The 24,001-nt window shown below is 58.5% G+C and overlaps 2 protein-coding genes across 6 annotated transcripts; both read left to right on the top strand.

The window, feature by feature from the left end:
• The first annotated feature begins 813 nt into the window (after window positions 1-813).
• MRGPRF (MAS related GPR family member F) lies at window positions 814-8,850 on the top strand. Of its 3 annotated transcripts, XM_081280821.1 has the most exons (4): window positions 814-1,448; window positions 3,653-3,761; window positions 4,317-4,427; window positions 7,069-8,850. In XM_081280821.1, exons 3-4 carry the CDS (start codon window positions 4,380-4,382, stop codon window positions 8,050-8,052), a joined length of 1,032 nt encoding a protein of 343 aa, XP_081136947.1. In that variant the 5' UTR covers window positions 814-1,448; window positions 3,653-3,761; window positions 4,317-4,379; the 3' UTR covers window positions 8,053-8,850. The 3 variants fall into 3 exon arrangements, with proteins under 3 accessions (XP_081136947.1, XP_081136946.1, XP_081136948.1); XM_081280820.1 differs by lacking the exon at window positions 3,653-3,761 and having other exon boundaries at window positions 815-1,448; XM_081280822.1 differs by lacking the exons at window positions 814-1,448; window positions 3,653-3,761 and adding an exon at window positions 4,047-4,193.
• Window positions 8,851-12,795: 3,945 nt separating this feature from the next.
• On the top strand, window positions 12,796-23,903 carry MRGPRD (MAS related GPR family member D). Of its 3 annotated transcripts, XM_081280819.1 has the most exons (3): window positions 12,796-13,483; window positions 21,483-21,683; window positions 21,955-23,903. In XM_081280819.1, the coding sequence occupies exon 3, from the start codon at window positions 21,957-21,959 to the stop codon at window positions 22,914-22,916; it is 960 nt and encodes a 319-aa protein (XP_081136945.1). In that variant the 5' UTR covers window positions 12,796-13,483; window positions 21,483-21,683; window positions 21,955-21,956; the 3' UTR covers window positions 22,917-23,903. The 3 variants fall into 3 exon arrangements, with proteins under 3 accessions (XP_081136945.1, XP_081136944.1, XP_081136943.1); XM_081280818.1 differs by lacking the exon at window positions 12,796-13,483 and having other exon boundaries at window positions 20,624-21,683; XM_081280817.1 differs by lacking the exons at window positions 12,796-13,483; window positions 21,483-21,683 and having other exon boundaries at window positions 21,695-22,351; window positions 22,454-23,903.
• Window positions 23,904-24,001: the final 98 nt, after the last annotated feature.

Raw genomic sequence — 24,001 nt, 5'->3', positions numbered from 1 at the left:
TCTCGGGTTTAGAAGGAAACAAATTTCCATACCAAATAAGGCGGCGGAGTCCAGAGCCTCTGCCCACTTCACGCAGCTCCTTTTAAGTGTCCAAAAGCAATTACACTTGGAACTTGACTGGCTTCAGCCTCCCTGGCCTCCCCTGGCCTCCCCCAGCCTCCCCGTGTAAACAAGCGGCCCAGCTGGGTCCCAGCTGCTGCCCTGGGGAAGGCGAACAGGTCACCACCCTGCCTGCCCAGCCTCTGTGGGCCTCGGGTGTGGTCTGGGTGTCCCAGACCCGCTGGGCAATGCAGACCCCAGTCCCAGGCTCCCTCCTCCTCTTGCTCTGGGGCAGAGACAGCAGACTCCTCGGGCCGGGAAGCTGGAGGCTCGGGGCAGGTGCAGGGAGAGTCTCTTGCGGTTTCGGTAAGAGGCCCACAGGGGCCCACAGCCCTGCCTGGGCACCATTTGCTGAGGCAGGGAAAACGGAATTCCCTTGGGCTCCGGGGCCATGAGAAAGTGGGCCCAGGGCAGGAGAGTCATTTCTTGGTGCCTCTGAAGGGCTCACCACCAGCACTGACGGCCCACCCTCCTGCTCCCCGTTTTGGGCTGGGTGCCCGGACCACTGACACGTTCCAGGACCCCCTCTCTGGGGGAGGCTGACTCATCCCGCTGAGCAGCGCATGCACCAGGCCCCGCGGCCGCCAGCTCCCCTGCTCGCCCCAGGCGGGCGGTGATTTTCCACTTACTCCATCTGATTGCTATTAGGGCTGGGAATTCCTGGTTCCAGAAGGCCACAGGGGGCCTCCCCGGCACATTCCAGGGTGGGCAGGGGGAGTGGACCTGGACGCCACCTGGGGGTGCTGCAGTCCCTCCGTGGACTCTATGCCTCCGCCAGGGAGCCCTCTCCTCTGCGCGCCCAGCTTCCCCAAGCCAGCCCCTCCCCGAGTGGAGACGGCAGGGTGGGGACCGCCCATCCACCCCAAAATGCCCACTGGGAGCAGACCCAGGGCGCCAGGCCAGTGGACAGCAGAGCTCCCTCTGCAGGACAGGACAGATTTGGGGGGCCCTAGGATACAAGGGAGGTTAACAGCTGGACTCCGGCCGCAGTGCTCAGCGCTCGGGCCAACCTGACGTCACCAGGCAAAAAGATGAGTCCCCTGTGGGGCTCTGGGGGTGCTCCTGAGCGAGGCATTCCTTCCCGAAGCCTCATCGAGCGCAGCCCCTCCTCCTCCTCCCTCCCCTCCCCCTCCTGCCGGGCCTGGAATTGGGTTTGGGGCGGGTTCTGCTTCCAAAGCCATCTCCTGCAGCAGGCAAGGGCTCGTCCCGTCCTCCACCAAGCTCCCGTTCCCGAGGCTCGGGCAGCGCTTGGCTGGCCTGCTGCCCTGGTGGGTCGGCCAGGCGGAGGCAGGGATCTCAGGAGGAGCCCGTCACAAAGGGAAGGACTCCGAGGACCAGGACAGCGGCAGGTAGCTCCCTGTGTCCAGGGACCGAGGGAGGGGCTCGGGGAAAGGGGGTCTGTAGGGTGAAGGCCAGGCAGGGAAGAAAAATGAGGTGGACGTCTTCAGGGCAGGGAGGTGGGCACTGTCAGGGCAGGAAGCTCCCAGAAATCCACCTCTTGAATCAGGAAGCCCTGAGATGCCAAGGCAGGGCTGTCACCCACCAGGAGGTCTCTCCCGCCACTCAGAGGCTGCAGGGTGCTCAGGGACAGCGAGGAACTTTGAGAGTCCCCTCCTGTGTGACCATGCCTGGCCAGCTGGCCTCCCCCAACCCCCAGCCCCAAGCCAGCCTCAGCAGCCAGCCCCTGCTCTGTCCTCCTGTGGGTGGGGGCTTCCCGTCCCTCCCCCAACTTCACGTCCAAGAGAGCTTTCTGGAAGGGCTAGAAGGGAACACCCAGCGGGCAGCATCCCAGCAAGAGGAGAGGGCTCCTGCGCTCCCACGCACACCAGCTTCTGCGAGGCTGAATCCGGGCTGGAGCAGCTGCAGGGCCAGCCCCACAGTGGACATGCTGGGGTCAGGAGGCCGGGCAGCTGGGTCCCACCTTTTCCCAGGCTGGCGGAGCCTGGCACAATGTGGGGTCCACTGAGGAAGTCCCTGCGATGTTCTGCCAGGTCTCCATCCCCTTGGATGAGCCCCTTGGATCCAGCTGTCAGCAGGGACCCGGGTCCTAGAGTGGGAGACAGGCTCTGTGTGTCAAGGGCAGCGTCAGATAGCCCCTCCAATGACTGGTGCTCTCAGGCCCAGCCCAGGCGGCCGCCAGGGGAAAACCAGAGACTTTGGGTCCTGGAGGGCTGGGGTGAGCCAGGCTGGGGGAAGCAGGCGGTGGCCGCACTGTCCTTGTTTTGAGGGGAGTGTAGGCGGGGGCAGGGGGTGCTGGGCTGGCAGCTTCCTGGTCAGCTTTGGTTGAAGCCAGCGCTGATTAACACGCAGCACACGCACTCCACACGTCCCTACACATGTCACACATATGTCCTTAATGTGGCCCGTCTGGGCTGCTAGATCTCTCTGCGCATCAGTGAAGTCGCTGGGCGTATCCTGGTAGGGCCAGGACCAGGGGACACAGACGGTCAGCTCCATCAGCGTGTGGGCAGGGGCTCTCCGGCATGCTAGCCTGTGCTGTGGGCAGGCCAGCCCTCCGCCCCAGGGTCCAGCCTGACCAGCGTGAAAGGGTGACACTTTCCTGAGTCCAGGCTTCCCCCAGGGGAGCTTAGGGCCTGGTGTGGAAGGCTCTGGAAGGGCCTCGAGAGGGCTGGGAGCAAGGGGGGAAGCGGAGGTTGCTTACCTGGGGCCGGGTGGGTCTGGGGTGCAGGCAGGGGAAAGTCTGGGCAGGCTCCCCGTGGGGAGCATGCAGCCTGTCCCTGGCCATGGACAGTGGACCAACTGGAGTTAGGCGTTGCCTTGAGGCGGGGGGTGAAGATGCCCACTGCCCAGCACCAGGATCTGTGCGTGGCACCACACACAGGGGCTCCCACCCGTGACCACGTGGGCCCCACACTGAGCCACTCCAGGCACATGTGCCCCCACCAAGCTCCGGGGCGCACCCGCAGCCTGGGGGCAGGAGGGCAGGAGACCTGAGGTGGGCGCAGGCCTGGGGCGGTGCTGGGCCCTCCACACCCCGCTGCACAGCTTTGGCCCTCGGGGTGGTAGGGTTCCCACCAGATCCTGGAGGCCAAGGGTTAAAGAAGGGGCGGGCAGCTTGCACAGATGGACACCCTTTGCAGCCAGTGACTCACAGCCCAGCTGGGACAGGCAGAGAGGGGAGGAGGTGGCGGCGGCAGCCAGCGGGTGGACCTGCAGAGGAAGGAATTTCTGGGGAGTGGAGGCCACCACACTGCCCAGCAGTCCCTCCAGGGAGGGGAGGGCTCCAGCCACCTGTGGCTGCACTGTCCCCTGACAAGGCCTTTTCTCACCCTCGACCTCAGTTTCCCCACTTCCTGGGGGGGAGCGATAGGAGATCTGGTTGAGGGACAGGTCACTTTTAGCAGACACAGGGTAGGCAGACCCATGATCTGTGGCCAACCAGGGTGGACCAGTCTCCTGCTGGGTAGTCCCCCCCAGCTCACCCCCCTCCCAGGCTCATTGATTGGCAGCCTGAGGCTTCCCCCCACTCACCGGAGTCAGGGCCACGGCATGGCCTCCTGGCTCGCTCCCCAATCACCCCTCTCCTCCGTAGCAGCTGCAGCCCCAACAATAGACAGATGTGCTGGCCGCTGGAGAGTGACCTCACCCCTGGATCCTAGGTCACCTACCAAAGGGGAATGAGGGCAGCTGCCCTGCAGCTGGTAATAAGGCCACACCCCACAAGGGAGAGGTGGGGTGGCAGGTGCTCAGCCAGCATTCGGGGTGCTGGGGTTGGTGGGGGGGGCGATGCTGTGCCTTCCAGGAACCTTTAGGGGAAAGACCAGATGCAAGGCCCAGACAAAGACCTCCTCCTCCAGGAAGTCTCCCTGCCCAAAACGACCTGCCTGACCTCACCGCGCCCCTCCCCTGCCACCCAGGGCCAGGACACATGGAGGTGCTCGGGAAATGTATCTCCGAAACCTTGCAGACCAAGTGGAGGGGGGGGGTGAGGGGCTTCCTCCCTAGTGAGCCACAGTGGGCTCCATGGGGCCCCGAGGGTCTGTATGAGGGGTCCTCGGGCAGGAGGGGTTGTGCTCGCAGGACAGTCCTGCCAAGCCCTTCTTCAGGGAGCTGGGGATGGCCTTTCCGCCAAGGTGAGAGCCACTGGCCCAGAGAGCCCAGGGGCCTGGGGACGGGGCTGGGAGGTGGGATGGGGGCATTTCAGAAGGAGTCAGACCCACTGTCCTCATTTCACCCTCTCCCCGGGCTGTTGCCAGGTGCCAGGTGGGCGTGCCAGCTGGTGAGCTGCGAGCAGGGACCTGGACCCTCCGAGCCTGGAGATGGCTGGGAACTGCTCCTGGGAGACCCATGCCACCAGCAGGAACAAGGTAAGTGCCACCCGGCAGAGGAGGCCACTGGCCCGCCAGGAGACGGCAGGTGGGGACAAGAGGTCCTCCCACACCTGCCTCCCAGGCCACTCTCCAACTCTGCACTGGGGTGGGCATGGGGCTGGCCCTGGTCACCAGTCCCCAGGATCCCAGTGTCCCTTCAGGGAGGTGAGCAAAGGCACTGGGTAATTGGAAGTCCCCCCTGATGCTGACTCTTGGCCATCCTTTGCCCCTTGCCTGCCCTGCAGAGGGGGCAGTCAGCCATTATGATGGCCAGGGCTTGCCCGGAAGGCCTGCCTGCCGGCTCCTAGGTGACCCCGATGTCATGTGCTCCACAGAGCTATGTCCACTCTGGGCTACCCCCATCTATAGGCACTAGCCCTCCTGAGACTCTGACAAGCCCTTCAGGCTGACCCGCCACCTCCTGCCCTCCCCCCTCCCTTGAAAAGTCTGGAATTTTCTTCAGAATCCTGGGTAGCATACTCTCCGACTGGAAGGATCCCTGGAACTGACCGGCTCCAACCTCCTCACTGAAGAAACTGAGGCTCACAGGGGGGCAGTAACCTGTCCCCTGCCCAGGCCAGCTCCTGGGATCCCACCCTGGCCCTAGCCTCGATCCCTTCTCCCCAGGGTGCCCACTGTGAACTGCTGGCCGCCCAGGAGGCAGAGATTGGGTTGCTGGGGGCGTGTCCAGGAGTCCCCAGAGCAGAGACAGCGCTCAGGGAGGGGCAGGCTCCAGAGCGGGCCTTTCACAAGGGCCTTGTGTGGCTGGGAACAGCTCCCACCCAGTGACTCAGCCGGCCCCCCTCCCCTTCAAGGAGGGGATTGCACGATTTTTCCAGCTTGCAAAGGCTGGAGTGCTCTGACATGGCTCTGTCCACCCCTGTCCCCTGCAAGTAAGTTCCCTCCCAGTGGCAGAGCTAGTCTCCCCTGGACCTTCCAGATCCTGAGTCTGTCCCTGCTGAGTGGAACTCCCAAGACTGTAGTTCTCAAAGTCACCCCAGGAAAGGAAGCAGAGGGCAAGCTGAACAGTGGGATTTGGTGGTCAACAGTGGCAGGCAGAGCTATGCTGTGTTTGGTGGTGGGCAGGACCCCATAAAGGACTTTCCCTGACCCGAGGGCCTCCCCAAGTTCTGCCAACACCTCCAGTTCCTGTTTGCAGAATCCCTTGAGGGGTCCGGGCCAGAAGACCCCACCCTTGGTTAGGGGAAGTCAAGAACGATTTCTCTGGATCCTGCCAGAGCCATCTGGAAAGTGGCAGAAAGGGTTCCTTGTTTTTTGGGGGTGACGGGAGTGGGTACCAGCCTTTGGGAGAGAGCTGGTGTGGACTGATAATGTCTGCAGGGGTGTAGGGAAGGGGCTTGCTGGGGCACCTTCGCCACTAGGAATGAGAGGTCAAAAACCACCCTGATGGGCTGTGTTTGGCCGGCACGGTGATTTTAAGTGTTCACACAGAAAGCTCAGGGTGTTTGGCTTCTCTGGGAAGGGGAGAGGGGGACCGGCCCCACTAGCCGGGCCCCTGGCACCCGCTGGCTGGAGCAGAGCAGGCTGCCCACCTTGATCGGGATGGGTACTCTTGGGTTTGAACCGTGCCCACCACTCACCAGTTTCTGAAACGCGGCTCAGGCTTGTGCATTTACCCACCTACCCAAGCCCTGCGGACAGGACTGGTGTCCGCTGGGCGGCACCATTTTAGGCAAAACAGTTGTAAAATACTGAAGTGCTTCCTGTAGCTGCTGCCACAGGCCCCACCCCCTGCCAAAGACCTCCTGGGCTTTCCCACAATCCAGAGCCCCGAAGAGCAGCCCCAGCCCACAGGGCACCACCTCTGATCCCCAGTTCTCCCTGGCCCCACTGTGGAACTGGGTCCTGCTCCAAGTTCCACTCCATTTTTTTTTACAAGTGATTTTAATTTCCTTAGAAATAAGTACTTTCACTTTTTAGTTTTGAAACAATGCAAGAAAATTGCAAGAACAGGAGGCTACCTACTAAGTCCCTCCCTCCCTTCCTCCATTGCTGATCTTGTGCTGAATGTGCTGTGTACCCCAGAATCACCCCAAAATAACTGGCAGACACCAACTCCCTCTGCCTTCAAATAGCCAGACTGGTCTGAGAACAAGGCCAGAGCTCAGGTCCAGGTTCAGAAAACGTAACACTGTTGCAATCCACGCCCACATCCTGAGCTCTCCGAGTGGCCTGGCAATATAGTGGTCTAGGTCCAGGGTGTTTGGATCCCAGCCTGCAGAATGGGTCACGGCTCTTTGGTCTCCTTGCATCCAGAAAGTGCCCTCAGTGTCCCCTTATTCCCTTATTCTATGATAACAGTCCCTTCTTCTATGACATGGACATTTTTGGGAGAGTCCATTCTGACCGTGGGAAGCCTGGAGTGCTTATAGGTGGCTGACAGCCGTGGTGTCCCTCCTGGAGACTGGCCACTCCGTGCTGTTAGCTCTAGACTCCGGAACAGCGTGAGCCTCCGGTGGGCTGTATTCTGCTCTGGTTGCCATCAGAGCCAGTGGCCCTACAGACCTTGGACCCAAGTGTCTGGTGGGGACCACCAGGCGGGGCCACAGGTGCAGGTCTCCGTGGAGGGGGAGGGGCAGCCAGCACCACCAGGTGTCTCCCCTCCACACCTGCACAGATGTGTCCCGGCCTGAGCGAGGCCCCGGAGCTCTACAGCCGCGGCTTCCTGACCATCGAGCAGATCGCCATGCTGCCCCCGCCGGCCGTCATGAACTACATCTTCCTGCTGCTCTGCCTGTGCGGCCTGGTGGGCAACGGGCTGGTCCTCTGGTTTTTCGGCTTCTCCATCAAGAGGACCCCCTTCTCCATCTACTTCCTGCACCTGGCGAGCGCCGACAGCGCTTACCTCTTCAGCAAGGCCCTGTTCTCCCTCCTGAACGCGGGGGGCTTTCTGGGCACCTTCGCCGACTTCGTCCGCAATGTGTCCCGGGTCGTGGGGCTCTGCGCCTTTGTCGGCGGCGTGAGCCTCCTGCCGGCCATCAGCACAGAGCGCAGTGTGTCCGTCATCTTTCCTGCCTGGTACTGGCGCCGGCGGCCCAAGCGCCTGTCGGCCGTGGTGTGCGCCCTGCTCTGGCTCCTGTCCCTGCTGGTCACTGGAATTCACAACTACTTCTGTGTGTTCCTGGGCCACGCAGACTCCGGGGCAGCCTGCAGGCACATGGACATCGCCCTGGGCATCATCCTCTTCCTGGTCTTCTGCCCACTCATGGTGCTGCCCTGTCTGGCCCTCATCTTGCACGTGGAGTGCCGGGCACGGAGGCGCCAGCGGTCGGCCAAACTCAACCACGTCGTGCTGGCCATGGTCTCTGTCTTCCTCGTGTCCTCCATCTACTTGGGGATCGACTGGTTCCTCTTCTGGGTCTTCCAGATCCCGGCCCCCTTCCCCGAGTACGTCACCGACCTGTGCATCTGCATCAACAGCAGTGCCAAGCCCATTGTCTACTTCCTGGCCGGGAGGGACAAGTCGCAGAGGCTGTGGGAGCCTCTCAGGGTGGTCTTCCAGAGGGCCCTGAGGGACGGCGCCGAGCTGGGGGAGGCTGCAGGCGGCACGCCCAACACGGTCACCATGGAGATGCAGTGCCCCTCTGGGAATGCCTCCTGAGAGGCCTGCGCCCGGGGAAGCCTGGGCCAGACGTGGACCCTGGCCTCCAGAGACTCTTTGCCACCGACAGGAACAGGCGCCTGCCTTGGTGCCCACGTGGGAGGACAATCTGGCTGGGCCCCTCCTGCCTCCTTCTCCCAGGGATGGAGGCCCTGGGGGTGGCCAAGAGGCCGAGCAGCCACCAGCACCCCCCAGCCACTCTGCCTCAGTGACCCACTGTACCAAAGTCACCCCCACGCGGTGGGGCCCTCCTCGCCCTGGGCTGGTCGGCACAGGGGAGGAGGTGGCCGCAGCCCTGCCACCTCCTGCCCTACAGCCTGGTCCCCAGGGGTGGACTGTTCTCGAGATTCTGTCCCCGGGGGGGGGGGAGGGGAGCAGGAGCTGACCTGAACCAAACGGTGCTACCTGGGAGAGGTGTCCCTTCATCGCCTTTCAGCCAGATCTTTCTGCAAACAACATCCCTGTCCCCTTGGTAAGTCAGTTGGTGACTTTAATGGGGAAACACCTGGCCCTGGGGCCACTCGAGACAGGAAGGATGGCCTTTTCTAACTCTGTGCCTGGCCAGCCCTGGGCAGCCTCCCAAGCACTCTGTGTCCTCCAGGCCACTGTGGACCATATGGGCAGTTCCTGGACCGAGTCCCTAGGCTCTAGCACCACCCAGAAGTGGGCTCTGGCTCTGTCCTGTCGCCTGGGGACTGGCACTGTGGTGCCCAACAAGCACAGTGGCCCCATGTAGCCACAGGGAGTTCTGTAAGACAATAAAGTGTCACCAATAAACGTTTTGTACCTTGCCGCGAGGCAGGCTGAATGCCCGAGTCCTCTGTCTCCCACAGCGAGGATGGCCAAGGGCAGGGGCAGTGGCCCGGGCCTCCCTGCTGGCTCTCCAGGGCCATCTGCTCCTGTCCTCCTGCCCCAAGCCTGGTCTTCTGGCTGCTTCTGTCTTCCCTGAGGCGTGCCCGCCCCTTTCCTGGTGGTTGCCAGAGTGAGTGCCGGTCCCAACCCGGGAAACCTGTCCATGTATTCTAGTTCAGCCCTGCATGGACTGACATCGTCCCTCTCCAAGAGGGACATAGTGGCCCCACGGGGGCTCCCTGGAGTGAGTGGCTGCATCCCTTCCTACTGCTCCTCCCTGCAGAATGTCCCCCTCTGCCCTGACCCCCAGGCAGGGGCTGGCCCCTGTGCCTGGACACCTCTCTGTGCTCCTGCAGCTGGCTGGGAGCCCTTCCAGGGTACCACCTGGGCCAGGCTGGAGGGCAGGCCCCTGTAGACCATATGGGCAGTCCCTGGACCAGGCCTCTGCTCAGCCCCCACAGAGGACATCCTGGGCACCTGGTCTAGCCTGGGATTCTCTGGGGAGATTCTCGAGGGGAACTTGCTCACTCTGAGGCCTGAGGAGAGAGCCCAAGGCAGAGGCAGAGGTGGCCAGTCAGGAAGCGTCGCTGATGGAGTGGGGCCCCTTCTCTGAGCCAGGAGCAGACGAGGAAGGCATGCCTGCCAGCCGGCCCCCAGCACCCCATTCACACACCTCGAGCCTGCTCTGCCTTAACCTGGGCCCAGGGCAGCAGCTGCAGCACCAGCCCTCGCAGGGCTGACCCCGCCAAGCCCAGGAGCCTGATGGCCCACACCCAGGCACCGACTTGGACCTTCCTGTCCACTCTGGCTGTGGACTGTCTCTGCTCTCTGACAGTCCCCCTGGTCCTCCCAGCCAGGCCCCGAGCTCTGGGGAGAAGGGACTGTGAGTGGACGGAAGGAGCCGTGGTCCCAGGGGCCTCGGGGAGGAAGGTCTGTGCCACCTGCCCCATGCTGCGTCCCCCACGCTGCGTCCAGATGAGCCCCACCACCCTCCCCGTCTCCCCCGTGCTGCTCAGTGAATCCCAGAGACAAGGTGTCAGATGAGGGGCCTCCAGCCGGGCAGGTGATCACTGAGGACACACAGCAGCAGCAGGGCTGGGGTCCCCTCAGGGGCAGGGCTGGGGCCCACTCAGGCATCTCCCTCCACATGGACAGAAAGGCCTCCCAGTGCTGAAGGTCGCCCAGACTGGCCCAGGGCCAGTGAGTCCCACTTCCTGGGAAGCCACTCTCCTCTCAGGAGCCCAAGCCTCCAGTCCTGAGTCCCCACAGGGAGCTGACCCCTGGAAGGGCTCTCCCTGCCCGGGTCTAGCCCGAGCGCTCAGGTCCCAGGGCCCGTGAGTGGATGAGCAGTCGGATGAGCTGGGCCACGGTCCGAGGCGGCATCAGCCTCACCGCGCTGCAGCGGAGCGAGGGGTGAGCTTCGGGCTTGTCCAGGCTCTGGGGCCTTGTGCAGACCTTTGCAGTCTTGCTAGGAATTTGGCCTTTTCTCCCACAGGCCCCGAGACTCCCAGAGGAGTCTGCCCCTCCCAGATCCCCTCATTTTCTGTGCTAATGGCACAGACATTAGAGGAGAGGAAGGCCCACCACTTCCCTCCCTCCCCAGGTATTTGATTATTAAAGTGGCAGGGAGGAGCCGGCCGCAGGCGCCAGGGCTCCGGCTGCCCCCATCAGGGTGGTGTTTTGGCAGCCCCCCGTGTTTGGTAAGAGCAGGAGGCCAGGGGCCTGAGCAGCGCAGATCTCTGTCCTGACACTTTGCAGCAAGGCCGTTCTCAGAGACAGCCACTCCACAGCAGAACGGCACAGCTCCTACTGAGGGACTGCTGGGCTGCCCCGGGTACCAGCCAACCACTCCCACCCAGCACACGAAGAGTCGGGAGGGCAGGCAGGAGGGACTGGGCCACCCTTCCTGCACCCACCACCTCTACAGAACCAAGCAAGAAAAGACGCACCGTCTTTTAGATGGCGCCAGGGATGAGCAAGGCCAGATTTGAAGTCAAGAGCGAGTCTCTGGGAGGCGGAGGGCTGCGACCTGCCAGCCACGGACCTCAGTCTTGCTGTGCCTCGGTTTCCCTGGAGGGCACTGCACGGACCTCACAGAGATGGCAGAATTGCTTGTATCGGTGCCCAGCACACCCTGGTTAGGCATCAGGACAGGGACTCGGCGGGTGGAGGGGACGAAATGGGTGGCCAGCAAAGGAGAGAAGTGCCCACCAACAGCCTCTCCAAGCTCTGACCATCAGGGCCATGACTGCCATCTGTTGAGACCCTGGGCCCACAGCCTCAGGTAGGGGTCTGGTTTGATCTTCAGAGCAGGGCCACACGGGACCTGCATCAGTACCAGTTGGGGAAGTTGGGCCTCACCCATGGATCTTCTCACCAAGGTCAGCCACAGCAGGTGGATGACCAGGCTGGAGCCCCAAGTCACCACCCAAAGGCTCCCCATGGTGGCTGTCTAGTGGCCCTGCAAGCTCAGCCTCTGACCTTGGCATCTCCCATCAGGAAAGTGATGCAGTTGGAGACACCTGAGGTGGACAGGCCCAGCACAGCCCCCGGTCACTCTCCAGCTGGTAGCCAGAATCCAAGATGGCCCCGGCAGTCACGCTCTGGTGAATTCACGCCCTTCCCTGGATACGCAGGCTGCACGATCCATGGGACTCAGCCAGGTGCCTGGGTGCGTACGGTTGTGACGATCTCCACTGGTGGCACTAGTGAGCCCGCTGCCATGTGGGGAGCGGTGACATTGGAAAAAAGCCAGAGAGCCTCTGGCCACCAGCCAGGCAAGGTACTGAGGCGCTCAGTCCAGCAACCCAGGGGGAACGGGTAAGACCCAGCAGGGACCACTCGGGTGGTACAGGTTCAAAGGTCAGGGGAGAGCCCAGGGTGTGCCCTGAAGCTGGGTGGCTGACCATGAGCCTTCTTAACCCCTTTATAACTCTTGGCCTCTTTGCTTTTGGTCAGTTTCATGAACCAGTAACAAACACCATGACCCCTCTTTGATGGATGATCCTTGACCTAAAGCCCAGCCTTAAGCATCACCTGACCAAGATCTTGAAGACAGCTGTCCCTCTGGGCTCAGAGGACATGGCCTCCTTGGAGCTCAGAGCAGGGAAAACGGACAGCTGTGGGAGTGGGAAGCAGAGCTGGGCCACCTGCCACACACGTGGCCCAACACAGAGAGCGGGCCACAGTGTCACCCCCCAGGACCCCCCAGTTGCACTTTACCACGCAGCAATTTGCAAAGTGGGTGGTTCACCCTTCTGAAAAGTGTGGGTGTGGATGGGCCCAGGCGTCCAAGAATCCAGAGGCCTCTGTCCATCAATCAGGAACGGCCAAGATGCGCACAGTAGGTACAAGAGCACGGCCACTCCTGCCTTGGGAGCCTGATGCCTCCTGAGCCTCTGTCCCTATCTTTGGGTCCAGCTCTCGTGTTCTCAGCGGGTACCAAGACCCCCAAACAGCAAGCACAGAATGAACTTCCTGTGGCTGTCACTGCAGGGCCAGGAGGACCCTCCTCCCCTGGGGTTGTCCCAGCAGACCAGACACCTCTGTCACCAGGGTCAACATCTGGCCTCCCCACCTCCCTGCGTCCTCCATTCGTATTAAGCGGGTGCTCACGTCTCCCACACCTACTTCTCCACGGCAGGGCTGGCCCGCCCAGCCAGAATTAACACAGTGGTGGCCCCGGGCCCTCCAGGGCCTAAGCCATTGCTGGTGGCCCAGCTGAGGCGTCCACCTCCCTCCCACCCTGAGGAGCCTCGTGACATCGGGACTCTTCCTCACCTGGGAGGAGGCGCATGTGGCCAAGGCGAGGCGTGGGGGCAGAGGGGAGCATCTCCGTCCCCCCCCCGCCCCCGCGATCCCTGGTTCTGAGGGGGTCAGGGGCCAGAGAGGGCTCATGAGCTTTCAGTGAGGACTTTGGGGCTCGGAGGAGTCACCCAATTCACAAGTGGCAGAAGCCGGAGTGGGAATGAGATTCTGCACCCTGGACCCCGGGCTCCTTCCTCCCCGTCCCTCGGCAAGCAGAGCCGGGCGAGTCCATTAGCCATAATGCCTCTGCACGCAGGCCGTCGGGGGCCCTAATGGCCTTTCCCAGCCCACAAGAGCCCCCACTCCTTCCACGCCCCACCCCAGCTTCCCCACGGTGGGGCCTCCGAGAGGGAAGACGCGGCCGAGGGCCAGGAAGGGTGATCCTCCCGCTGCTCCCTGCGGGCCCCCAGCCTCATCCTCCTCGTCCCCTGGGCAGGGATGGGCCCATTAGCCCTTGCCTGCGAGTCCCACCCGGCTCTGCGGCACCCACCCACGTGGGAGGCCGGGGGCCTTCCTGCACTTAAGCCAGCTCCGCCTCCCACTTCACAGAGGGAGGCCAGCCCAGGTTTGCTGGGTCCTGGGGTCAGGCTCCCGAGGAGAGGGCAGTGAGGGGAGCCGGGAGTGAGGGGGCAGACACCCAGGGCTCGGGCCTGGGCAGAGACAGCAGGACCGGCGCACGGACCTGGGCCACGGAGAGCTGCTGGGGCCTCCAGGGACCAGAGCCACAAGCCTGACACCCTTCCTCGAGGACCAGCACCACATCCAGGGGCAGGTGAGAGGCCCAACTTTACAATCTGGGTGGAGGTGGGACAGCCTAGTGGTTAGGAACGGATGCCCTGCCACCTGCTAGACACAGGGGAAGCCCCTGCTCTGCTGGGGCAGCTGGGCATCCTGAGCAGGTGTCTCAGCCTCTCTGAGCCCTCATCTCCTAAGGAAAGCAGGGACGATAAAGCAACCTCACAAGCACCTAAAGCCATGGTGAGCGCAGGACATTAACCCTGGTGCCTGCCACCCTTGGAGGTGATAGCAGAGCAGGGACAAGGGTGCCAAGGAGAGCAAAGTCTAAGGAGAAGACACACCCCATCGTGTGTTTTCAAAAAAGTCACTGTGGACCAACCAGGCCGGGTCCTCTCACTCACATAAGAGGATACGCGCTTCCAAGTCCACGCACGCACGGCAGAGAGGCCTCGGGGGACCCAGGGCACCCGGGCGGGCACAGGGCAACTTTCTTCCTTCACATTCGCGTGGTTTACGGTGAGACTGAATCGGCCTCTGTGCGGTTTTTGCAAAGGTGAGTGTCCAAGGGGAGTGGACGACAGCGCAGGGGCCATGCTGTGAAGACACCAACCCAGTCTGTGGCCGAGGAGGCAGACGTGTACAGGACAGGGAGGGAGGCGAGGCTGGCCCCGAGGAGTCTGGGCCAAACCCTGGGGGACAATGAGGGGAGGGTTTACTCATTCACTTACTTCTTGGCCTTTGTTTTCATGTTTTCTTAGTTGCCAGTGGCCTTTATTCGTATGTGGTGCTGAGAATCGAACCCAGTGCCTCACAAGCACTAGGCAAGCGCTCCACCACTGAGCCCCAGCCCAGCCCCAGCCCGGGACTTACTTATTTTTTACTAGAGGAGAGTCTGAACCTCCGTGCCTTCTCCAACACACACTCACACACTCACACACACACACACACACACACAGACTGAGACCACAGTGAATCTCAAAATTGGGGAGAAAACAGAAAACCCTTTTAAGATGGGAAGTAGTTTGGACTCATTGACCTGGGAATGGAAACAATCCACCAACACCCAAAGGGCCAAACCCCAGGAGAGGATGCAGGGACCCACCCAGGCTAGGAAGCCCACTGAGATGGCAGGGACTCCCAGGCCAGAGCAGTGGTGGCCTCCGTCCCTGCTGGCTGTTTACCTGTGCCGAGGACAGAATTGATGTCCCTGGGGACCCACCAGCCCCCAGGGGGATGGGGAGCAAGCCCTGAAGCCGGCTCTCGGAGCCCCAAAGCCAGCCCAGGGGAACCGCGTGACCCCAAGGGCCCCTCAGGCACCCTAAATCAGCTGAGTGCTCACCCGAGCTGGGGCAGGGACCAGCCCGCTCCCTCGAGGAGGCTGCCAGGGTGGGGCCACCCGGCCTCAGGTCCCGCTGCCCTCGCTCCCCTGACACAGCAGTACTGGCCCACGGTTTGGCTGCAATTACCCTCCCTCCCAAGTCCAGGGCCAGCGCCCAGCAGGGCCGCCACGTGGCCACGGCACTGTGCTCTCGACAGTGGGCAGCAACCGGATGTTTTCCGTGGCTACCCGACAAGTGACACAAGTCAAGGGCTGGAAACAAAACGTCCCGAGGTGGAGGCCCAGAGTGGGGGTGTCAGCAGGCCGTGTTCCCTCCAGGGGCTGCAGGTCTTCCCTACGTGCCTTGAGGACACATAAGTCCCTTCTCTACCTGTCCTCATGGGACCCCCTTCTCCCGTGCACCCCCTCTGTGCGTCCCCCAACCACACCTGTCCTTGAACCATGAACAACCCAGGATGACCTTCTGAGATCCCTAATTCAACCACCTCTGCTAAGAGCCGATTTCAGGGTAAGTCCCCTGAGCAGGCCTAGAGCAGGGCCAAGTCTTCCAGGGCCCTGGTTGAACCCGCTGCGGACGCTGACCGGGTGCACGCTGTGTTCACAGGCTCCCTTTCTCCCCGTCGTCGAGTCTGTGTTGCACGTTGCACCCTGCAGGCCTGGTGCCAGGGACAGGGTGGAGAGAGGGCCACAGCCAGACCTGGCCTGCCCCTGTGGGCTTCAGAGCCTCCCGTGAAAGCCCGGGTCAGGCCCCTCATCCTCCCAGCTCCCTGGAGCCGCCCGTGCTCCTTGCTCTTGGAGTCCTCCTGCAGACCTCACCGCAGGGGCCGAGGCTGGTCTCTCTTCCTGGCGCCCCAGCCCTGCCTGGAAGAGCACCTGGGCACAGTGTTTCCCACGGGAACTTCCAAGTGACACTTAGGGAGAAGCCCAGGTGCCCCAGGCCTGCGACCCTCACGGAGCATCTCTGTCCCATCCAGGTGCCTGGAGCAGGGGGGGGGGGGGCGATGGCCTGGGAGCACCCATTGTACATGAAGCCTGGGGCACAATGATGTGTGTCCCCTCTTCTCTACTCTGAGGGGACAATGCTCTCCCCTCGCAGAGGACTGCCCACGCACCTCTTAATCTGGCATTTGACATTTTAAAAGATTTACCTGTGAAGAACAATAAAAACACTGCATATCAGAACTCATGAAGCACCTACAGGAACACTTAGTGTGTGTGACCCTAAATACCTGCTACGAAAAGAGCGAGCCTGATCGGCTGCCGTGGTGCACGCCTAAAACCCAGGAGACTGAGGCAGGAGAACTGCAAGTTCAAGGCCAGACTCAGCAACTCAGCAAGGCCCTGTCTCAAAATAAAAAGTAAAAAGGGCTGGGAATGGGCTCAGTGGTTAAGCATCTCTAGGTTCAATCTTCAGTTCCCCAATTTTTTTTTAAGTTTGAAAAATTGCCTAAGCATTCAATCCAAGAAAAAGAACCCCAGGGAAAGCCCAAATATGGTAGAAATGAAAGTACAAATTAAGGAAATGGGAAGTAAAGAAACCCAGACCTGATTAAAGCAAAATAAACCAGCTCCTGAAAAAAAAAAAAAAACAAAAACGAGCATCTGAAAAACAGGAAAAAGAGGAAGAAGAAAGGGAAGGGGAGGAAGAGGAGGGGCAGCGACAGGTACTGAATCGAGTCACAGTGACAAGTGTAAATCCAGAAGCAAAAAAATGATACAGGAGAAAATATCGACGCTAACTCAGGGGTTAAAAGTCTAAAACCTTAAACATGTTGGATTTGTAGTGTGCTTTGAAGCATATGAACTTCCACTCCCATAAAAATTACCGGACAGATGGTTTTACCTTCTGCCCAACCTTCAGAGGAAGATGGTCCTCACAGGACACCAATTGTTGTGGAGGGTAGAGGAACAGGGTGATCTCGCTGACTCACTCGGAAGCAGTGTAACCTCACAACTTTGATGTTAAAACAGACAGGGACAGTACCAGGAGGGAAAGCTGTGGGCCAATATCACTTTTGAACATGGATGGAAGTGCTCTAAATAAAATCAGAGCAAGCTAGAAAAAAACCAGGAAAAGATGGTAGTTCATCCTGGAAATCGAAGGGTAAGTAAATGTCAGGAAACCTATCGATACGTATTTAGCACATAAAAGACGAGGACAGTGACCTCGAGAGAAGGCAAACGTGAGAGGCCAGTCCCGGATGAGCCTGGCTTTCTGCCTGGAGGTATTTTCTGGATCTAGCATAGGACATGGGAGAGGCCAGGCAAAGCATGAGCTGGAGGTTCAGATCATGCCTAGGGAAGACGGGCCGTTGGACTGTGTGAGCCAGAGGAGGAGCTCCAAACTTCTACCCGGGGGCCCCTGCAGCCTTGGCCTGAGAACTAAGCTGTGTACAGGGCAAAGTGATATGGAAGTGGACAAGAAGCAACTGCTAATTAACTGTCTTCCGAACAAGTCCCAGAGCCCACCCAGGGCCAGGAGAGGTTCAAGTTCTGAGAAGCCAGAGGATATCTGGGGCACTCGGTAAGAATCCCAGAGAAACCACTCGGAGAGCTCCTTTAATCAGCTCTCAAAAGGATCACATTTATCTTCAAGCAAATCAAATACTCACCAGAAGAAAGCCTACCACTCTTCCAGGAAGCAAAAAACAACTCCAAACATTCAATAACGTAAAACAATATCCAGCATCTCATCAAGGATCCTAGACACGCGATAAGCAGGAAAATGGAATGAGAACTGAGAGTAACATTAGCAAATGCAATGACACAAGAGGAGATGAGCAGATAAGGAGTGACTAACAGTTAGCATTAAAATGCCCAAAGACTTAAAGGAAAATATGAACACAATAAGGAGAAAACAAGATACAACTCAGAACCAAAGCAGCTTCCAGAGCTGAACATATAGTGTGTGGAACAACCAGACAAACAGTCCAAACCCCCAGATCCAAGAAGCTTGGAGAACCTATGATCCCAAGGAAACCACACCAAGGCACAGCCTGTCTCTGTCCCGGGAACCAGTGACAAAGGGAAGGCTTAGAAACTGCCAGAGACAGAGAATGAAGGTGAGGAGGGCTACAGGAAACTGTGCAGGACAAAAGACCAGGGACCAATAGGAGACGGGAGGGTTGTGAGTTTGAGGCCAGCCTAGGCAAATTAGCAAAACTTGTCTCAAAACAAAAAATAACGGCCAGGCCTGGGGGCACACCCCTGTAATCCCAGCAACTCAGGAGGCTGAGGCAGGAGGATTGCAAGTTCAAGGCCAGCCTCAGCAATTTAGCGAGGCCATAAGCAACTTAATAAAACCCTGTCTCAAAATTAAAAAAAAAAAAAGTGCCCAGGATGTACCTCAGTGACTAAGTGCCTCTGGGTTCAATCCCCAGGACCAAATACTAAAATTAAAATTTAAAAAATATATAAAAAATGAAAAGGGCTTGGAATGTAGCTCAGTGGTTGAGTTCCCCTGGGTTCAATCCCGAGTACTGTAAACAGAAAGGAGACAGGGAAGGAATGGTAAGGGGAGGTGACACACCACATATAGAAATTAACTCAAAGTGGGTCAACAACCCAGATATAAGAGCTAAAATCATAAAATTATTAGGAGAAAAAATAAGGTTAATATCCATGACCTTGGATTTGGCAATGGATTCTTAGGCATGGCACCAAAGATATAAGCAACAGAATAAAAAATTACATACAACAGACTTTGTCCAAAGTAAGAATCTTTCATGCCTCAAAGGATGCAGCAGGAGGCCAACTCAGAGAACAGGAGAAAGCTATCTGCATCCCGTCTCATAGGGCTTAGTTCACAGTCTACAGAGAACCCCACAACTCAATGACAGAGCAACGGCCCTTAACAGAAAGGACGTCTGAACAGATCTTCTTCCAAAGATATGCACATGGCCATAAGTGCACGACAGGGATTCCAATATCATCAACACAGTAGGGAAATGCCAACCCAGACCACAACGCATCCACTTGACATTACCCCGCTGACAGCCACAGTCAAAACAGTGATCACCACAGCAGGGAGGAACCCGGAGCCCCTGCGTATCGCTGGTGTCCAGTTTACCCAGGGAAAGGGCCTGGACAACAGGAACAACTCACCAGGGTCTTGGGAAGGAGTGAGCCAGGAGTGAACAGTTGAGTGCAGGGACAGGTAGGACCCACCCAGTGCCCATGACGTGAGTCTCATGGACTACACCTTCAACACTGCCACTGCCCCGGTCCGACACCAGCATCAGCGCCCTCTGGCCTCCCGGTCTCCACTCTTGATCTCATAAACCTATTCTCCACGCAGCCAACTCGGTTCAACCAGTGATTGTGCAGTTCCAGACAGGCCTGCTGGGGCACGCCTGCAGTCCAGCTATTCAGGAGGCTAAGGCAGGAGGATCCCAAGTTCAAGGCCAGCCCTGGCAACTTAGTGAAACCCTGTCTCAGAATAAAAGAACTGGGATGTCATCGTGTCTCAAAATAAAAGGAGTTGTAACCCAGTGATAGAGCACCCCTGTGTTCAATCCCCAGGACCACAAAAAAAAAAATCACAGTTATGGATTGATGTAGGGAGAATGTCACAAAGCAATAAGTATCACTTCTATGCATCAGAAGTCCAATAAAAACTATAAATAAGTAAAAAAAAACTCTATATGTAATATAACATCATAATTATAATTATAATATCAGGAAAAAACATTCAAACAGGGCTGGGGTTGTAGCTCAGTGGTAGAGCGCACACCTAGCATGTGTGAGGCCCTGGGTTCGATCCTCAGCACCACATAAAAATAAACAAATAAAATAAAGGAAATGTGTCCAACTATAGTTAAAAATATATATATACTAAAAAAATCTTTTAAAAAACACTCAAACAATATCTAGAAATTAACACAACAAAAATGTGCAAAACTTTTGTGGATGTAAGAAAGATCCAAGGCCAGAGAGACGTTTCAGGCCATGGACACAATGACTTGGCATTATAAAGTGATGAATCTCTTTTGTCGTAATCTATAGCTGCTGTGAACTTCTACTGAAAACTTGGTAGGAATTCTTGAAATTTACTCTAGAGTGTATAAGAAAAATAAAGATTCACAAATGGGTCCTTCAGTTTTGAAAATGAAATGACGCATCACGGAGCCACACTGAGCGGCAGTGAGTTGCTGTTGGGGAACAGAGAGGCAAACAGGGTGCAGGGGGTAGAAGCAGAGCTGTGTGAACAGGGAACTTTACAAGGCTTTAGAGCAAGCTCTCTGGGGAGGGCGTTGACGAACCTGGTCCATAGATGGAGGAAAACCCAAGTTGTCTCCTATTTCATTCCTTTGGGGGGTGGGGGGCGGAATAGATTCCAGATGGATCCCGGCTCAAATCAGAAAGGGAAACGCTATAAAAGTAGTAAAAGAAAAAATAAGGGAAAATCTTTTCCACCCAGGGATATGGGATGACTTAATATCCAAAAGGTGTAAGATTCAAGGGTGGAAAATGTTCGGGAGCTGGCTCCCCCAAAACAAGTCTCTCTGTCCACCAAATTTCACTACAGGTGAAGATGAGTATTTGTAATTATCTGTGACTATTTCTATTTCTATGGTTATATATTTGTGGCGAGCCAGCCAGGAAAAAGGAACAGCCACAGTAAAGAGAGTTTTCAGAGAAAAACACCTGCAATGTCTAAACCCAGGGAGGGTTGAACATGTAGAAATACAAATGACAGACACCTGTTGCAAATCAGGAAGGAAAATGAGGGAAACCCAGTTTAAAAAAGAGAGAGAGAGAGAGAGAGAGAGAGAGAGAGAGAGAGAGAGGCAGCAGATATGAACAGGCATTTCAAAGAAGGAGAACCCAAAATGCTACCAAATGTACGGACAATGTTCACGTTTACTGTAACCAGAGAAGCGCAAGTTAGAGCCTAGAGATACCCTTGTGTAACCCTCAGATTGGCAAAACAGAGAGATGCGCGTAAACCACGAGTGGGTGGGGCGCGGGGAGGCGGGAGCCTTCCTGCCCTGCTGATGGCGGTGACGCATGGAGCAGCCCTTCCGAGGAACTACCAGAGTAAGTGAGTTAAATGCTCCTACGTCCTACGACCCAGCCATCCCACTCTGGAACGTTTGTACCCCGGGAAAGTTCTGAGTCTGGTCCAACAGTCCATGCATGAGGATGCTCCGCGCAGTGTTCTCATAATGGGAACTGTGGAGCCATCTGAGGATTCACAGTAAGTAAAATGGGGTCAGCGAATGTCATGAAACATTGCCATGATGGGACAGCCATCTGGATCTATCCTAAAAACATTGTTGAATGGGGAAAAAAACCCGTAAACTCTAAATCGACATTATTTACATTTAAAACATTGGTGGGGGCTGGGGGTTTATGGCTCAGCAGCAGAGCACTTGCCTAGCACGTGTGAGGCCCTGGGTTTGATCCTCAGCCCCACAAATAAATAGATAGATAAATAAATGCATACTGTCCACCCACAACCCCCCCCAAAATTAAAAAAAATAAGACATTGATGGGCGGCCACCCTATTCTGAAAGATCCGCGACTGTCCAAGACTCTGTTAAGTGGAGTAGAGCAGGTGTGAGTCGGGAGGAGAGTGGGGTAGAGACAGGTATCATAAATGGACTGCCGGGCACGGCGCACCTCAAATCCGTGGGTGGAATCAATTCTACTCTTTGCCCCTGAGGTCTGATTTTCAAAACATTAATTGCAGGATTCAAAGATTATAGAGACAAACAGACGATCTCAAGAGGGGCAGGAAAAGCAGTTGGTAGTGCTGGGGCTGTAGCTCCGTCGCTCACCCGGCGTGTGAGGCTCCGGGCGCCGTCCTTAGCACCGCGTTAGAAATAAACATGTGAAAATAAAGACGTCCCGTCCACCTGATCTACAAACAATTAAAAAGAAAAGGCAGTTGGTAAAGTCAAGGCCCCTTCATGATGGGAAAATAACTGAACTCAGAATAGAAGGGGCCCCAACCGAGCAGGGCACCCAGAGCCAGTGGGTGTCCATCACGGCAGAGCTGATGGTGGTCAGGCTGGGCACGGGCCCCAGGGTGACGGTCACGGGCAGGGCCAAAGGGGCCTGGGATGACAGCCCTGAATCAGAAATGTGGGGGGAAGAAGCTCCCAGAAGTCCCCAAGGTCCAAGCCACACAGAATTTCACGCTGGTCCGTTTTCCTCTCCAGGCATGAACCAGACCCTGAACAGCAGCCGGAACCCGGAGCAGGCTCTGAGCGGTTCCGAGGTCGACGCGCTGCACGTGGTCTACCTCACGGCCAGTTCCCTGGCCATGTTCACCAGCGTGTGCGGGGCCGCAGGCAACGGCGCCGTGGTCTGGCTGCTGAGTGTCGGCGTACAGAGGACCCCCTTCTGCATCTACATGCTCAACCTGGCTGTGGCCGACCTCCTCTTCCTCTTGTGCATGGCCTCCATGCTGACCCTGGAGACCCCGTCCCTGGCCGACTCCCACACCAAGGTCCACGAGGTGGTGAGACGGGTGATGTACTTCGCCTACACCGCCAGCCTGAGCCTGCTCACGGCCATCAGCGTCCAGCGCTGCCTGTCCGTCCTCTTCCCCCTCTGGTACAAGTGCCGCCGCCCCAGGCACCTGTCCGCCGTGGTGTGCTCCCTGCTCTGGGCGCTGGCCCTCCTCATGAACACCCTGACCACTCTCTTCTGCCTCAGGTTCTGGCGGCACGACGAAGGCCGGTGCTTCATGGTGGACACGGCCATGGGCACCCTCATCATGGGGGTCTTCACGCCTGCGATGACTGTGTCCGGCATCACCCTCTATGTCCGGGTGCGGAGAAGCGCTCTGCTGTGGCGGCGGCGGCCCCGGCGGCTGCTGGTGGTCATCCTGGCCTCCATCTTGGTGTTCCTCGTCGGCTCCCTGCCACTGGGCATCTACTGGTTTGTGCTGTTCTGGCTGCCCCTGCCCAGGGAGGCGAAGCTCCTGTACATCTGCTTGTCGCGCCTCTCCTCGGCCATCAGCAGCAGTGCCAACCCCGTCATCTACTTCCTGGTGGGCAGCCAGAGGACCCGGAGGCTGGCAGAGTCCCTGAAGGTCGTGCTGGGCCGGGCGCTGCAAGAGGAGCCTGAGCCCGAGGGAAGGGAGACGCCGTCCACGGGACCCAGCGAGGGGCTCTGAGGTGGCCCACGCCCAGGCGACCGGCCCAGAGCCCCCTCCAACCCCTCCCTGCACACCCTGGCTGGCCTGCTGCAGGGGCCCCGAAGCTTTGCAGCCCACCGTGTTGGGGTCACGTTCCCATCTGCTAAAGCCCCCACACAGACACAGCACACTGGGTCCCGGGCCTCAGCTGGGGGAGGAGGTGTGGCTTCCTGTCCACAGTGGATCACAGGTTGGCAGGTCCGTGTGAGCGCCGTCCTGGTTAGAGCTGCAGGCGGTCACAGGCATCCCGTGGGATGTGAAAGTCCGTCCTTCCAGCCGCCCCCTCCCTGAGCCGGCATCTTTGTGTACGTAGTGGGCCGTGCCTCGTGGCTGTGCTGGGGGCATTGACCGGTCACTGAATGCGTCTGCAGTCCACTGAATGGCCATCACCGACCCTCATCTCACTGGAGGAGGGTCCTGAGACTCCCTCTTCCCCCACCGGGCCTCTGACCTGAGCCGTGGGGCTGGCTGCCTTTCCCCAATGCCCCTGGCCCCCTGGCCCCCTGTTGGCTTTCCTCCAGAGGCCGTGAGGCCCAGGACAGGGGCCAGGCAATGGATGCCGGGGAGAAGATGACCACCGAGACCATGGGGACAGAGTCCGTCAGTGGGAGGCCAGGACTGAGAGCGGCTCTTGGGGAAAGGGTGGGGAACCCGGTCACTTCCAGATCACATGGAGACTGCCCAAAGTCCCCTTGGGGGCTTCATGAGCTAACTCACCCTAGAATGGCTGTTACCCAAATGACAAAAGGTGACAGGTGCTGGCCAGGATGGGGCACGTCAGTCAGCACAGCCACCGTGCAAAACGTCACAGAGGTACCTCGAGACCAGAGCAGCCTCGTGGGGTGCAGCAATCCCTCCACTGGGAAGCCCTCCAAAGGGAAGGAGAGCCACCCGTCAGGCAGAGGGCCACAGCCCAAGTGGACAGCACGCACACAGTGGCCGGGTTTGGAGTCCACCCAGGTGTCCATCACAGATGGCTGGATGAAGGACATGGAGAGCACAACAGAGGAGCATTCAGCCCCAACAGTGAATGAAAGCCGAGGATGAGCTTTGTCAGACCCAGG

This window comes from Spermophilus citellus, assembly GCF_964194105.1.
Source record: "Spermophilus citellus genome assembly, chromosome: 2".
Classification (NCBI taxonomy): Eukaryota; Metazoa; Chordata; class Mammalia; order Rodentia; family Sciuridae; genus Spermophilus; species Spermophilus citellus.
This window is presented reverse-complemented; position numbering and strand designations above follow the sequence as displayed.